Source organism: Podarcis gaigeae (assembly GCF_964106915.1).
Source record: "Podarcis gaigeae genome assembly, chromosome: 12".
Lineage (NCBI taxonomy): Eukaryota > Metazoa > Chordata > Lepidosauria > Squamata > Lacertidae > Podarcis > Podarcis gaigeae.
The window spans coordinates 21838741-21851834 of NC_139688.1; the positions used below are offsets into that span (position 1 = coordinate 21838741).

Genomic DNA, 13094 nt, shown 5'->3' on the forward strand with positions numbered 1-13094 from the left:
AAACAACTGGATATCAATAGTTGGATACTGATAGCATTATTCCTGTTTTTCCACATCGCAGGCTATAAAAGGGGGGTCTCCTTGAGTTCCAACTCACATATTCTTAGTTTTGCTAAGAACGTCCTCTCTTTATATTTCACATATCTTAAAACCGCTGTAAAAATCAAGAAGCATTTAGAAAAAGAAGTTAAGTCAGAAAAAAAAGTAAATTGATAGCAGTTGCTTGGCTTTCCCCCCGTTAGTTATTTCATTTCTTCAGTTCAATCCAGTGCAGTGTTCTCAAAGAAAGATGGAAATTTTCAAGCACCTTGTTTATTGCAATGGCTCCCTCTTCAGACACTCAGGATTCCTTCAGTTTAAGGAAGCGATATAATCTATGCGGTCAGACTTCCACAGATGAGGGCATTACATTCACAGTCCATGAAGCAGAAACTATGGATCAGTTGGCACCTGACACCCCACCTTTCTCAAACAGCAGCCAGCATTTCAAGAACACAAGGGCTTTGTGGCAAATTTATGAAACAACAGAGGAAAAATAAGCTAGCCAATAAAGGCAATGAATATATTGTTTTAGATGGAGGACACTCACCTAAACACTATAAATTAATAAATGGTAGGATTTTGAGTATTTGCTGTATTGAATGGAAGACTGGAGGCCAGTGGAAAAATACAGGGTAAGCTTTCTTCCAGAGATACATTAACATGAGCAAAGGTGTTGGTGACCCATTTAGGAGGAATCTTGGGCCTGGGCAGATAGAAGGTTGTGGGGTGACAGGAAAAGAATCTTTAGCAAGGTGTGCTGGGAAGATGACGGGGGAGAACCAACAGTGGGCTCCATCTTGGGCAGGATGGCTGAAGGCTAGCTCGGGGAGATGACTTTGACGCCAGTGCTGCACTGCTGTGGGGAACAATACCCTCTTGAAATGAACATGCTGTAAGATCTGGACTCCTCCATGCAGATTGAAGGTGTAAATGTGTGAATAAAACATAGTTCTTAAAGCTACAACAGTCTCTGCTGTGTCTCAATTCAAAAAGTAAACTTACGTGAACTGGATCCAAGATTTTGACTGCAGCTTTGCTCCCATTTTTCTTGTTGAACACCTTGAAAACCTTGCCATATGTTCCTTTGCCAATCGTCTCAACTATTTCCCAGGTGTCTGAAGGATCAGGAAAGCTGTCAAATATGATCGTTTTGCCAGTTAAGGGCAGCATCTCAAATGGCAACTCCTGGTGGGAAAAAAGAATTCTGCATTGAAACCATCACTGAGAACAGTCATCCCAATTACAGAGGGAACTGAACAGAAATGTGTTTATACATCTCACTATGTTTCAAAATTAATTTTTACCAAGAAGTATTTGTAATAAAAAAAGTTTCAAAAGGAGTAAGAGACATAATTTTAAAATCTTAGCTATCTGGGGCAAAATTCACATGATAGTGCCAAGACAACACTAGGACCACGTAGTACAGAGGTAGCCATTATGTTGTCTTCTGGATATGGTTGGACTACAACCTTCACAATCATATACTGGCTGGGAATGATGGGAGCTTGGAGGGCACCACGATGGCCACTTCTGGTATAGTGGCTTAGAGGTCAGCCAGGTAGTCAGTTCAAATCTCACCTCTTCACTGATTTCAACAGAGGACTCTGACGAGCCAAAAGCAGTTGGCAGATTCCCTGTTTCTGAAATGCCCTCCCTGGGTGAGATGTGTCAGCCTCCCTCGCTATTAACTTTTCAGAGGAATTTAAAAACATCTCTTTGCCCAGACATGTGATGGCTGAAGGACCTGTCCCTGGCAACCCTGAAATGATTAGTTTTGAGAGTAAATTATTTATTCCAGGAGTTTCTAAAGCTTTGGTCATGTGCCTCCTCCATGAGAGGTACAGAGGGTGGCAACACAAGAACGGGACATTTCTGCAATCATAGAATCTTTGAGTTGGAAGGGACCCATGGGTCATCTAGTCCAACCCCCCCCCCCGTAATGCAGGAATCTCAGCTAATAATAATAATAATAATAATAATAATAATAATAATAATAATAATTTATTATTTATTATTTATACCCTGCCCATCTGGCTGGGTTTCCCCAGCCACTCTGGGCGGCTTCCAACTGAATATTAAAAACAGTACAGCATCAGACATTAAAAACTTCCCTAAAGCATCCATGGCAGATGGCCATCCAACTTAAAAACCTCCAAGGAAGGAGAGTCCACCACCTCTTGTGGGAGTCTGTTCCACTGCCGAACAGCTCTTACTGTCAGAAAGTTTTTCCGGAATTTTAGTCGGAATCTCCTTTCTTGTGACTTGAAGCCATTGGTTTGAGTCCTACCTTCCAGAGCAGGAGAAAACAAGCATGCTCTTTCATGTGACAGCCCTTAAGATATTTGAAAATGGTTATCATATCTCTTCTCAGTCTCCTCTTTTTCAGGCTAAACATACCCAGCTCTTTCAAGTGCTCCTCATAAGGCTTACTTTCCAGACCCTTGATCATCTTGGTTGCCCTCCTCTGCACATGTTCCAGTTTCTCAACATCCTTCTTGAATTGTGGTGCCCAGAACTGGACACAGTATTCAAAACTGTGGTCTGACTAAGGCAGAATAGAGTGGTACTGTTACTTCCCTTGATCTGGACACAAGACTTCGGTTGATGCAGCCTAGAATAGCATTAGCTTTTTTTTTGCTGCTACTGCATCACACTGTTGAGTCATGTTAAGCTTGTGGTCTACCGATACCCCTAGATCCTTTTCAAATGTACTGCCAGTAAGCCAGGTGTCGCCCATCCTATATTTGTGCATCTGGTTCTTACTGTCTAGGTGCAGAACCTTTCATTTGTCCCTATTGAAATTCATTTTGTTAGCTTGCGCCCAGTTCTCCAATACATTAAGGTCATTTTGAATTCTGATTCTGTCTTCTGCAGCATTGGCTACCTCTCCCAGTTTGGTGTCATCTGCAAATTTGATGAGCATCCTCTCAGTTCCTTCATCCAAGTCATTTATAAAGACATTGAACAACAACGGGCCCAGGGCAGAACCTTGCGGCACCCCACTTGCCACTTGACAAGGAACCATTAATCTCTTTGGGTTCGGTCAGTCAAATCCACCTAACAGTTACCTTCACAAGAATATCATGGAGGCCTTTGTTAAAAGCCTTACTGAAATCAAGATACACTGTGTCCACAGCATTTCCCTGATCCACTAAGTTTGTAATTCCAAAAAAAGAAAGAAAGAAAAAGAAATCAGAATGGTCTGGGATGATTTATTTTTGAGAAACCCATGTTGGGTCTTAGTAATCACAGCATCCTTTTCTAAATGCTCACAGACCGACTGTCGAATTATCTGTTCTAGGACCTTTCCTGGTATCAGTGTCAAGCTCACCAGTCTATAATTACCTGAGTCTTCCTTTTCCCCCAGGCAAAAATGTTCCCCTTTGGCTATTTAACATCTTATATCCTTTTAGATTAAGGTCACCAGATTCTTTTTCAATGATTCTGGGGACACTTTTCAACTTCAATGGATCTTGTATGGGGACTGATTTGTAAATCCAGGGACTGTCCCCAGGAAATGGGGATGTCTGGTAACCTTATTTTAGATGCGTGTGGTTTATTTTTGGGGGGAAGGTTATAGTTTTGTTTTGTCCTTGTTTTTATTACGTATTTTGCATTCTTATCTTGTATTTTTAGGCTGCAAACTGCCCTGGGATCTTCAGATGAAGGACAGTACACAAATTTAATAAATAAAAATAAAATATTTTTTTTTTGAGAAGGTTGGTGGTTGGTTTTTTTTACTGTTTTTAAGTTTTAATTGTATTATTTTAGTAGTGACAGGTTTGCCACCTTGGGCTCCTTTGGAGGGAGGTTGGTATACAAGCGGCGGCCATTTTGCTCACGTCTGACAATTGATGCACGACCACTAACACATGCTTTATTTTGGGCCCTGGAAGGGGACGGGACAGGGGTGGGACAGCCTTACAAACAACTCGCATGCGCAATGACCCAGAACGCAACCCCCACACAAATGGGGAGCAGCCTGCATACATTCAATAAATAAATTGGGGGGGGGAGTGGCCCCACCTTTTTTTGGCTCAGGGCCGAGTGGCATGTGGCTCTCAACTGTTTCCCCCAGGGAATGAGGGCAAATTAAGAAAAAAAGACTCCTCTCCCCCTACTCTAAGAACTAAGGATTTGTAAATAGTATTGGACAGTGTTCCCCCGCCTTGGGTCTCCAGCTGTTTTTTGGACTACAACTCCCATCATCCCTACCTAGCAAGCCCAGTGGTCATGGATGATGGGAATTGTAGTCCCAAAACAGCTGGGGACCAAAGGTTGGAAAGCACTGATATAGGAGATGCAGCTGCTATCATTCTGTATGGTGCCCATATTTGTGCATGGCTAAGCAGGGGTTAGGCATCAGTAGTCCATGAACAAACTCACGTTTACTTTCCTCTTAGCAGCACTAAATTTAAGAAACGCAGCAAAACAGAACGAAAACCCAAAGTGATTTTTCAACAAGTGGATGCCCAGTGAACATTTCTGAAGAGCAAGCCAGATCCCCAAGTCTAAGCACCTTTTAATTTTCCTATTACAAGCCAATGAACATTTACAAGTGTCATAAAAATCAATACCTTTGCTCAAGTCTATTTGTCAGAGCTGACAACAACAAAGCATCGGTGGCCAAAGAACTGGGTCACCCGTAACCCAAGAATTGCTTGCTTTATCTGAGTACTGATATCCAAGTTAGAAATTAAGGAAGAGTATCAGATAACCTGGTCAAGGAAAGGAAAGGCTCCGGGCATTAAAACACTGTTACACCTCCAAGTGCACATACCAGTACATAACATGATTAGTTTCCCCAAAGCCAGTTAAGAACAAGGCATCTATAGACCCTCCAGAACAGGCTAGATTAACACAAAAGCTGCGCTTACTTATAACAGCACCAATATGGGCAGTGAGTTTAGACAGCTAGAAAAAGGTAAACAATATAAAGTTAGGATAATGGCAGTTGTCAATATATATTTGTAGCATTGCCTACTGCATACTACATGTTCTCATGGTCAAACCACTCGTGGACCTCTAGACTAGACAAAGTTGTGATGCGCAGAGGTGTGAAAAGTGCAGAAGCTGAAGGCGCCACACCTGCGACACTCAGCACACTGACTTGGAAGCACACTTCATTGAAATCGATGGGACTCAAGGCCACATCATATGCAACAGGTTCCCTTCTATGCAGCAGCTGACCATATCTCATTACAGCCTGTAAGAGGTCTGTGTTTGCACATGGGGCAAGAGAGAAATTGCATCTGCAATTGGATCCTGCTTCTTGTCATGTGTAGTCCACATGTACAAGTGACAAATCAACACATGCATTAGCTACTCATGCTTTTAAAATTAATATTTTGCTATTACTATGATGTCACTAGGATTCACGACACTTCACACTGATACCAAACCGAGGCTACTGCCAAGTTTCCGACCATGGGCATTTGCAGCCAGTGAACAAACTCACTTACTTTCATCTTACAACACACTTAAAACGTTTTATTTGCAGCTTTATAGCTGCAACTCTTTCGTTTACTAGGGAGGCAGCCCGATAGAACAAAGGGGACCGAGTAAAACACCCGGAAGACTCAGTTGCACAAACCCCAATGAAGTCCATTTATCTTACTTTACTCCCACAATCGGTTTAGGATTGCTGCCTACGCACGCAGCCCGATCCTATGCAGCTTGCTCCCCAGCAAGTACGCGCCATGAGTTTCAGTTCAGTCTGATAACCGGGGATTGGCGGTGGTGGGGAGCAGGAGTGCCAGTTTGGCCCCAAGACCGTGGGTGCCCGGGGCCGTGGGTGCCATGCAGCGTACATGGCCCTGGCGCCAAAATTTGTGGGTGCCCGGCCCCTTCGTGGGGAATTCTGTGGGTGCCGAGCACCCAAGGCGCCGGCACCTATGGTGGGGAGATAACACGCAGCACATCCCTTGCTGCCTCAACGAGCAGCAGGGCACACAGCTCGCCGTTCTGGTAAACGCGCGCTCCTTGCGCGGAATCCTACACGCTCCCCGCAAGGGCGATCTTCCTCCCCATCGCGCGCGCTCAGCTGCTCCTCTGCCCCCAACCTTCCCCATCTTCTCGACACCACCCTGGGGAGCGAGGGGGCTTACCTTGCCTGGTGGTGCAGGGCGGAGACAGGAGCCCCACGCGACTCTTCCTGCACCGCTGGAGAGAGGTTCGGGCGCGGGTTCGAGTCCTGCGCGGCCACCAGCTCCCTCTGCCCGCGGGTAGCTCGGCCCATCCAGCGGCGCCCGCAGAGAATCAGGGCGGGAAGGCAGAGATCCCGGCGCCAGCGGCGCTCAGCTCTCCTTGCTCCAGATGGCCAGATCAGGTTGCTCCGGCGGAGCAGGCAACTGTCCAGGGGTTCCGCCCGTCGGATCCTGACCCTTCGCCTGCCCTACAGCGGATGCTTTACCCCGGGGGTCAACAGAAGGCCACGCGAGCAGGCTCTCGCCCTCCTCCTTGTCCTCCTCCTATTTTCCAGGCATCCATAAGGGAGACACCCATCTCAGTCCCCACCACCGCACGCCCCTCGCACTCTTTCCAATGAGACATGCAACAGATTGTTCTTCTCCTTAAAAAAAAAAAAAGTAAAATAAAATCCGCCGCCTGCCCTCCTCCTCCTGGTGGCCTGGATAGCAGCCACCTGGCGTTAGGAGAGACAAGCAATAAGCTTTGCATTAGTAGCAGCAGATCAGCCCCTCCCCGTGTGGATAGTCCTTTTTCTTCCTCGTTGTGGACGTGAACGGCAGGTGCTGCTGCTGCTGCTGTCTGCAGCCGGGCTAAAGAAGGATGCCCATATAGGATGCCCATATATTTTGATAACCCGAAGCAGAAAGCCAGGACTCTGGGAAGGGGCTTTTCAGGCTGAAACCCTAAGCAAACAATTTCTTCATATCCTACCTTCACTCTGGAAAGCTGCAGACGGCGCACACCTGCATGCCATGGTTTGTCCTCCCAACAAACCCTGAGGAAGGTTAGCTTGAGAGACGGCCACTGCCCCAGGGTCACCCACTGTGCTTCAGGGCAACACAGGGATTCGAACTCTGATCTTCTTAGTCAGATATTCTAACCACTACACACTGAGTGGCCTAGGAAACAGAGAAGGGGCGAGGAATATTTTTGGCCCGGCCCGGCCACATCCCACATTCTTGGGCCAATTTTGAGAGGTGGTAGGTGGGGGGTCACTCACCTGATGTCACTATAGGTGGGTGATCCTGCCCACCTGTCAAAGTTGACCCACAGAGGTGGGGGAAAGTGTCTGCTTCAGTGGCGTAGCGTGGGTTGTCAGCACCCGGGGCAAGGCAAGTAATTTGCGCCCCCTAACCCGTGGATTTGGCCCCCTAACCCCCAGATGTTGCTCCTGGTGCGGCCGGGCCCCCTGCACCCCCCACGCTACGCCACTGGTCTGCTTCACTGGCACAAGGAAAGGGCTGGCGAAGCCGTGCCCATGAGAACTGAACCCTGCCCATCAGCTGATGTCACCCAGTGATGACAGCTGTTCGACAGGTCAGTGTGGTTTGGGGAAAATGGCCTCTGGGCCAAATTGGACTCTCTGGCAGGCCAATTGGTCCCTCAGATCATACCATAGAGTAAGTTCCCATTAACTCACTTTACAGACATTACACCATGCTGAAAAATCTCGCTGCCTATTAGCTACTCAGTCAAGTTCAAGGTTTTGTTGTTGACATTTAAAGCCCTAAACAAATTGGGAGCGGCACACCTAGAAGATATATCTGCTGGCATATTTTCCATGGTACAGACCAAGCTGATGATTGATATCTTCTGATGAGACCCTGCTGGGGTCATTTCAACAGCACCCATCCTCTGGAATGCTCTCTCTCAGATAATTCATGAGAGGGAGACAGTGGGGATCTCCAGACATCTCTTAAAAACTTACATGTTTACCCAGGTTTTGCTAGATTCTGGCTCCTAATTTTTTAAAATTTTCTGTTCTGTACACTTTCAGTTTTATGTGATGTATAGTTCACTTTTGTTTTATTGAAATATTGTCACACTGTTATTGCTTTTATTTATTTAGAAATGTTTGGAAACCAGTTCATTTTTTAAAAAAAACCTAAGCTGTAGTACAAAAACAGTATAAGTTATTTTCAATAAAAACACAGGTAAAATCTGCAAAAATTTAAAAGCAAACGTACACAATTAAATAAGTGGGCTTACTGAAATAAATGTTTTCAGCGAACATAACACACAATATATTTGGGGCACCTGTTTTATATTTAAAAGGAAGGGAATTTTATGTAAACTGCTGAGAGGAATTATCACTGTTATTAATATTATAAGCTAGGAAGCTAATTTTGACAGGTGGGTTATTCCACCCACCTGTCAAAATTAGCTAAAGGGGTAGGGAAATAGCAACCAAGCAGGACTGAACTCCCTCCCCCCCACACACATCAGCTGATGTGCAAGAGGTTTAATCCTGCTTTCAGCAGGGCAGCCACATCTTTGCTTGCCTCACACCTGATGTCAGGTGTGCAGTTGGTGAGTGAGTTTTGCATCATGGGTGAAATGTGGTCTGCAGGCAGGGCAGAGCTTTCCCACCCCTGTACTAAATGGTATACATTTTTAGCAAATAAAAGCATGATGCCACCTCCTCTGTTTTTAACTCTACCTGCAGATTAGTCACAGGCGTTCTAGTTGAGTGACAAATAAATTATGTACATGGAAGACAACTAATAAATAAATTCTGCCTTCTGTAAAGTTGTTAAAAATACAGGAGCCCTCTCCTCTTTTGCATTTGGCCTGCTATAGCAGTCTCTACTCTTGAAAAAAACGTCAAGCAAGAGTAGAATTCAACTTATGGATCTGGATCTGCCAAAATCTTAACCACAGATGACTGAAGAAATGCTTGTGTGTTCTGTATAAACCCATTTTAAAAGGCAGCATGTTAATAGGACACATAGTCTTTCATATCTAGGGCATGCTGCTCAACTCCTTCCAAAATGGAGCTATTCTTCAGCACCCAACAAAAGACAGGCTTACTGAACGGCTGGTGAATAGTTGCCCTCAAGTCTTTCTGGGCAGAAAGGCATTGAATTAAAATGGACCAGACAACTAGTAAGACCACCTAGGGGTGGTCAGGTTTTGTTTTGTGTTTTGTTTTGAAGGAGCACATGCACCTTTCAGAATCTCGTGAAATATTTTTCTGTGGATTTCCCTCTTCTCTGGAGTTATTAAAGGTGCAGTAGCCCCCTGTTGTCTTTTTCACCAGGCCACTCTAGATAGTGAGAAACAGAGGAATTCAGCCCCGAGGAGAAATAAAAATGGCTGTCAGTCCAGAACAAGCATGAACTCTTGTGTTTAACGCTGGATGTTGGTTACAGCTTGCTTTGAAGATCAACAAACCGAGGAACAAAATTAGGAGGGAGAGTGTGTATGATGCCTGAGTATTGCTGTCCAATGTGCTCCACATACCAAAATAGGCTGCCCTGAGCACCTAAATGGATTTCCCTCTGACAGCAGACTAAGAGGTGGTTCCTATGGAAACTTGGCTCTAAACCATAGACACCTTAACGGGTCACACAAGCTACAACTGGAAACTAACAGGAAACTATGCTGACTTTGCAGTGCAGGTGTCTCACGTTCCCTGAAAGTTCGGAAAACATTACTTAGGGCGCTTTTGTGTGGAAGAACAGACAGACAATTTTGACAGCTGAATATATTTTTGTCATGGCAGGTATTGAAAGGCAGAGGTGTTCCTGCATGCAAGTGAAAAAGCTAGCAACGTATAAGATCTGTTCACTCTAACAATTATAGTGGACTCAATTATGATTAACTGCACAATGGACTAGGTTTCCATGTTGCCATCCTGCCATCTCACAAATCCGATGCTTTTAGCTGCCAGTCTATAGGTTCATCCATAAATATTCCTAGGTCTTTCACTAATCTCTAGGGGATGTTCCAAAGATAGCCATCTGGAGATTTGGATTTGTCATCTTTTCTATCCAATTAGGGAGAGCAGCAAACAGTGGCACAAACAACTTTATATTTTCTGGAGGATGCTAGGCCTAAAAGGATAACTGTGACAAGAGAGTAAAAGTTTTGTTGGCTCTGCCAGCTTGTTTTACTAACCAGTCCTTTCATAGCTCATTCCTAAGGTTGCCAGATCCAGGCACTGAGAGGGCAAGTTTAAGATATAGATGAAGAATCTTTTTCAATCCAAGGGCCAAATTTCCTCATCAAATTTCTAGACATCCCATGCCATTGGTGAACAGGAGTCCCCCCCTGACAGGGCCTTTTCTATAGTGGCTCCTCTTAACCCAGGCATTTGGTGGCTTTTCCTGGCAACCCAAATATCATTGGGTACAATAATGTTTACATCTTTAACGGCTTTTAATCACATGTGTTTTTAGAACATCTTAACTGCTTTAGAATGTTTTTGCTTCTTAAAATTTGTGTATCTGTTTACCACACTGGGATCCTAGGGGTGGAAAGTTAGTATATAAATTAAACAACAAAAATGATTTCCTACCCAACTTTTAAGGCTGCAGGACTCCTATTTTCTTTTGCATCTGTTCACCCTAAATGGAACAAGTTTAAGTGGAGAGGAAAGAATCTTCTGTACTCTGGAACCAAAATAACAGTTTAGAAAATTGGAATCCTCAAGATTTCCTTAATGCAGTACCTTAGCAGCAATGGGCTTGATGCAAAGTCTTGTTCTGTTTGTATCAATGCATCTTGGGAAACTGGAGGTAAACTAATGGATGACTGTTTCTTAAAACATTTATTAGTGTAATGGCAAAGTGGGTGCTGTATCATGGTGCCCTTTTGGTTTCAGAGGGTAACCTTTTAAAAGAAAAGAAAGAAAGTAGCTTCCCAATACATTAGTGTTAGTAATTTCTCTGACATTTTGCTGTTGAAAGGTGATGTGTGCTTGTTTGTTTGCCAGACTAGCAACAGGGATATACATGGAGCTTAACAGAGCATCAGTAAAACCCAAACCTTTCCCGCTCCCAAAACTGAACACACGGAAGGCAATAATAGATGGAGAGTATGAAGATGGAGGTGAAGATAAGTGGCCCATCAGATATTGTTGGACTCCAACTCCCATCAGCCCCAGGCAGCATGACCAGTGATCCAGAATGATGGGGATTGTAGTCCAAAAAATGTCTGGAGGGCCACAGGTTCCCTATCCCTGTGCATAAGCCATTTCCTATTTCAAACAAAATCCCACTTACTTAAAATCATGTCAAGGAGAAATAACTCTTCGGTTGCAGACATGACTAATGAGCTTTAATTACAGTACTAATACTTCTGCTTAATTAGTTGAAGTGAGGCATATGTACACTTGTACCATCTTGTGCACTGTTTGTGGATCAGAAGCCACAGTGTTTTTGCATTTCTTGGGCCTAGCCTTGGTCCATGCGAACACAGGACAAAACTTCTATTAACGGCAGAAAGGTCCTCCCCTATAAATGCACATTTATTTCATGGGGGAAACATAATATGGAAGGCCCTGGCAGAAGCAGGATCACAGGGTGGGGCAGAGCCACTAGACTAGCTTGCCAGCTGGTGGGTCACAATTGCTTAGATAGAGAGGGAGGGGGCAAGGCAACAGGGAGGTTTTTGTGGTGCCAATACAGGCAGCTGAAGTGCCGGATTGGTTCAGTTCATGCGTTGGCACTGTAACATGTAGCTGTTTCTCTAAGAGACCTTAGGAACACCAGATCTGTGCTCTTGTAGGGATTGAAGGCCTCCCATATCATGATAAAGGTAAAGGGACCCCTGACCATTAGGTCCAGTCGTGGCCAACTCTGGGGTTGTGGCGCTCATCTCGCTTTATCGGCTGAGGGAGCCGGCGTACAGCTTCCGGGTCATATGGCCAGCATGACTAAGCTGCTTCTGGTGAACCAGAGCAGCACACGGAAATGCCGTTTACCTTCCTGCCAGAGCGGTACCTATTTATCTACTTGCACTTTGACGTGCTTTCGAACTGCTAGGTTGGCAGAAGCAGGGACCAAGCAACGGGAGCTCACCCCGTCGCAGGGATTTGAACTGCCGACCTTCTGATTGGCAAACCCTAGGCTCTGTGGTTTAACCCACAGTGCCACCCTTCATATCACGATACACCATCATAATAAGAGCATTCATATTTCTATATTCTTTGTATTTATTCCTTCTGTTTCTGCCTCACCTTTTGGTATACCTCTAACCAATCTATAAAACAGTCATATTTTATTCAAACAGTTAAGGGGAACAAAACACATAAATGCCTAAAAACCAATTAAGGAAGAAGTATACTGAAAGCACCACTGAAATGATTTAGGTTTCAACTGGGCCTATATTTACAGTCGTACCTTGGATCTCGAATGACTTGCAAGACAAACGTTTTGGGTCCTGAACGTCGCAAACCCAGAAGTGATTGTTCTGGTTTGCAAACGTTCTTTGGAACCCAAACGTCTGCGGCTTCCAATTAGCTGCAGGAGCTTCCTGCAGCCAATCAGAAGCTGCACCTTGGTTTCTGAACCATTTTGGAAGCCGAACGGACTTCCGGAACAGATTCCGTTTGACTTCCAATGTAGCACCGTCATTCTCCTCAGAATTTGTCAGACTACAACTCCCATCATCCTCAGGCAATGTGCCCAATGCTCAAGGATGATAGGAGTTGCTAAAGGTTCGGGAAGGCTTCAGGTTCCACATGTCTGAATTCAGTAATTTTGGACTCTGGACTTAATGGTGGGGCCCTTTAGATAGCAATGAGTATCATATCACTTACTTCAAAAAGTATTACGCCAGCTTTGTTGCAACAAACAGCCCTCTTGTCAGGGCCCCTGGACATCTGTCCCTGGAGTCCTATCCTTCCCCACAAAGTCCCTTTCTCTCCCCCTGCTCTGCCTTGCCCACCCACTGAATGGGCATCTGACAGTAGGACAAGAGGCAAAGGCCCCAGGAGTGGGATTTTAGAACTTATTCTAAAGACAGGCAGCTAAGCAATTGCCTACCACTATCATGGAGGCAGTGAGAGATTTTACTTTCTTGGGCTCCATGATCAATTCAGATGGTGACAGCAGCCTCAGAATTAAAAGACGCCTACT

General features: G+C 44.8%; 1 protein-coding gene across 1 annotated transcript in view; it reads right to left on the bottom strand.

The window, feature by feature from the left end:
- Positions 1 to 6579, bottom strand: part of MYO3A (myosin IIIA) — a 105659-nt gene extending 99080 nt beyond the window's left edge. The window contains exons 1-2 of the mRNA XM_083704604.1: positions 6150 to 6579; positions 1045 to 1227 (exon numbers count right to left, since the gene is read on the bottom strand). Of these exons, the coding sequence (XP_083560730.1) occupies positions 1045 to 1212 (168 nt within the window). The 5' untranslated portion in view covers positions 1213 to 1227; positions 6150 to 6579. The remainder of the gene's footprint in view (positions 1 to 1044; positions 1228 to 6149) is intronic.
- Between the last annotated feature and the right edge of the window lie 6515 nt (positions 6580 to 13094).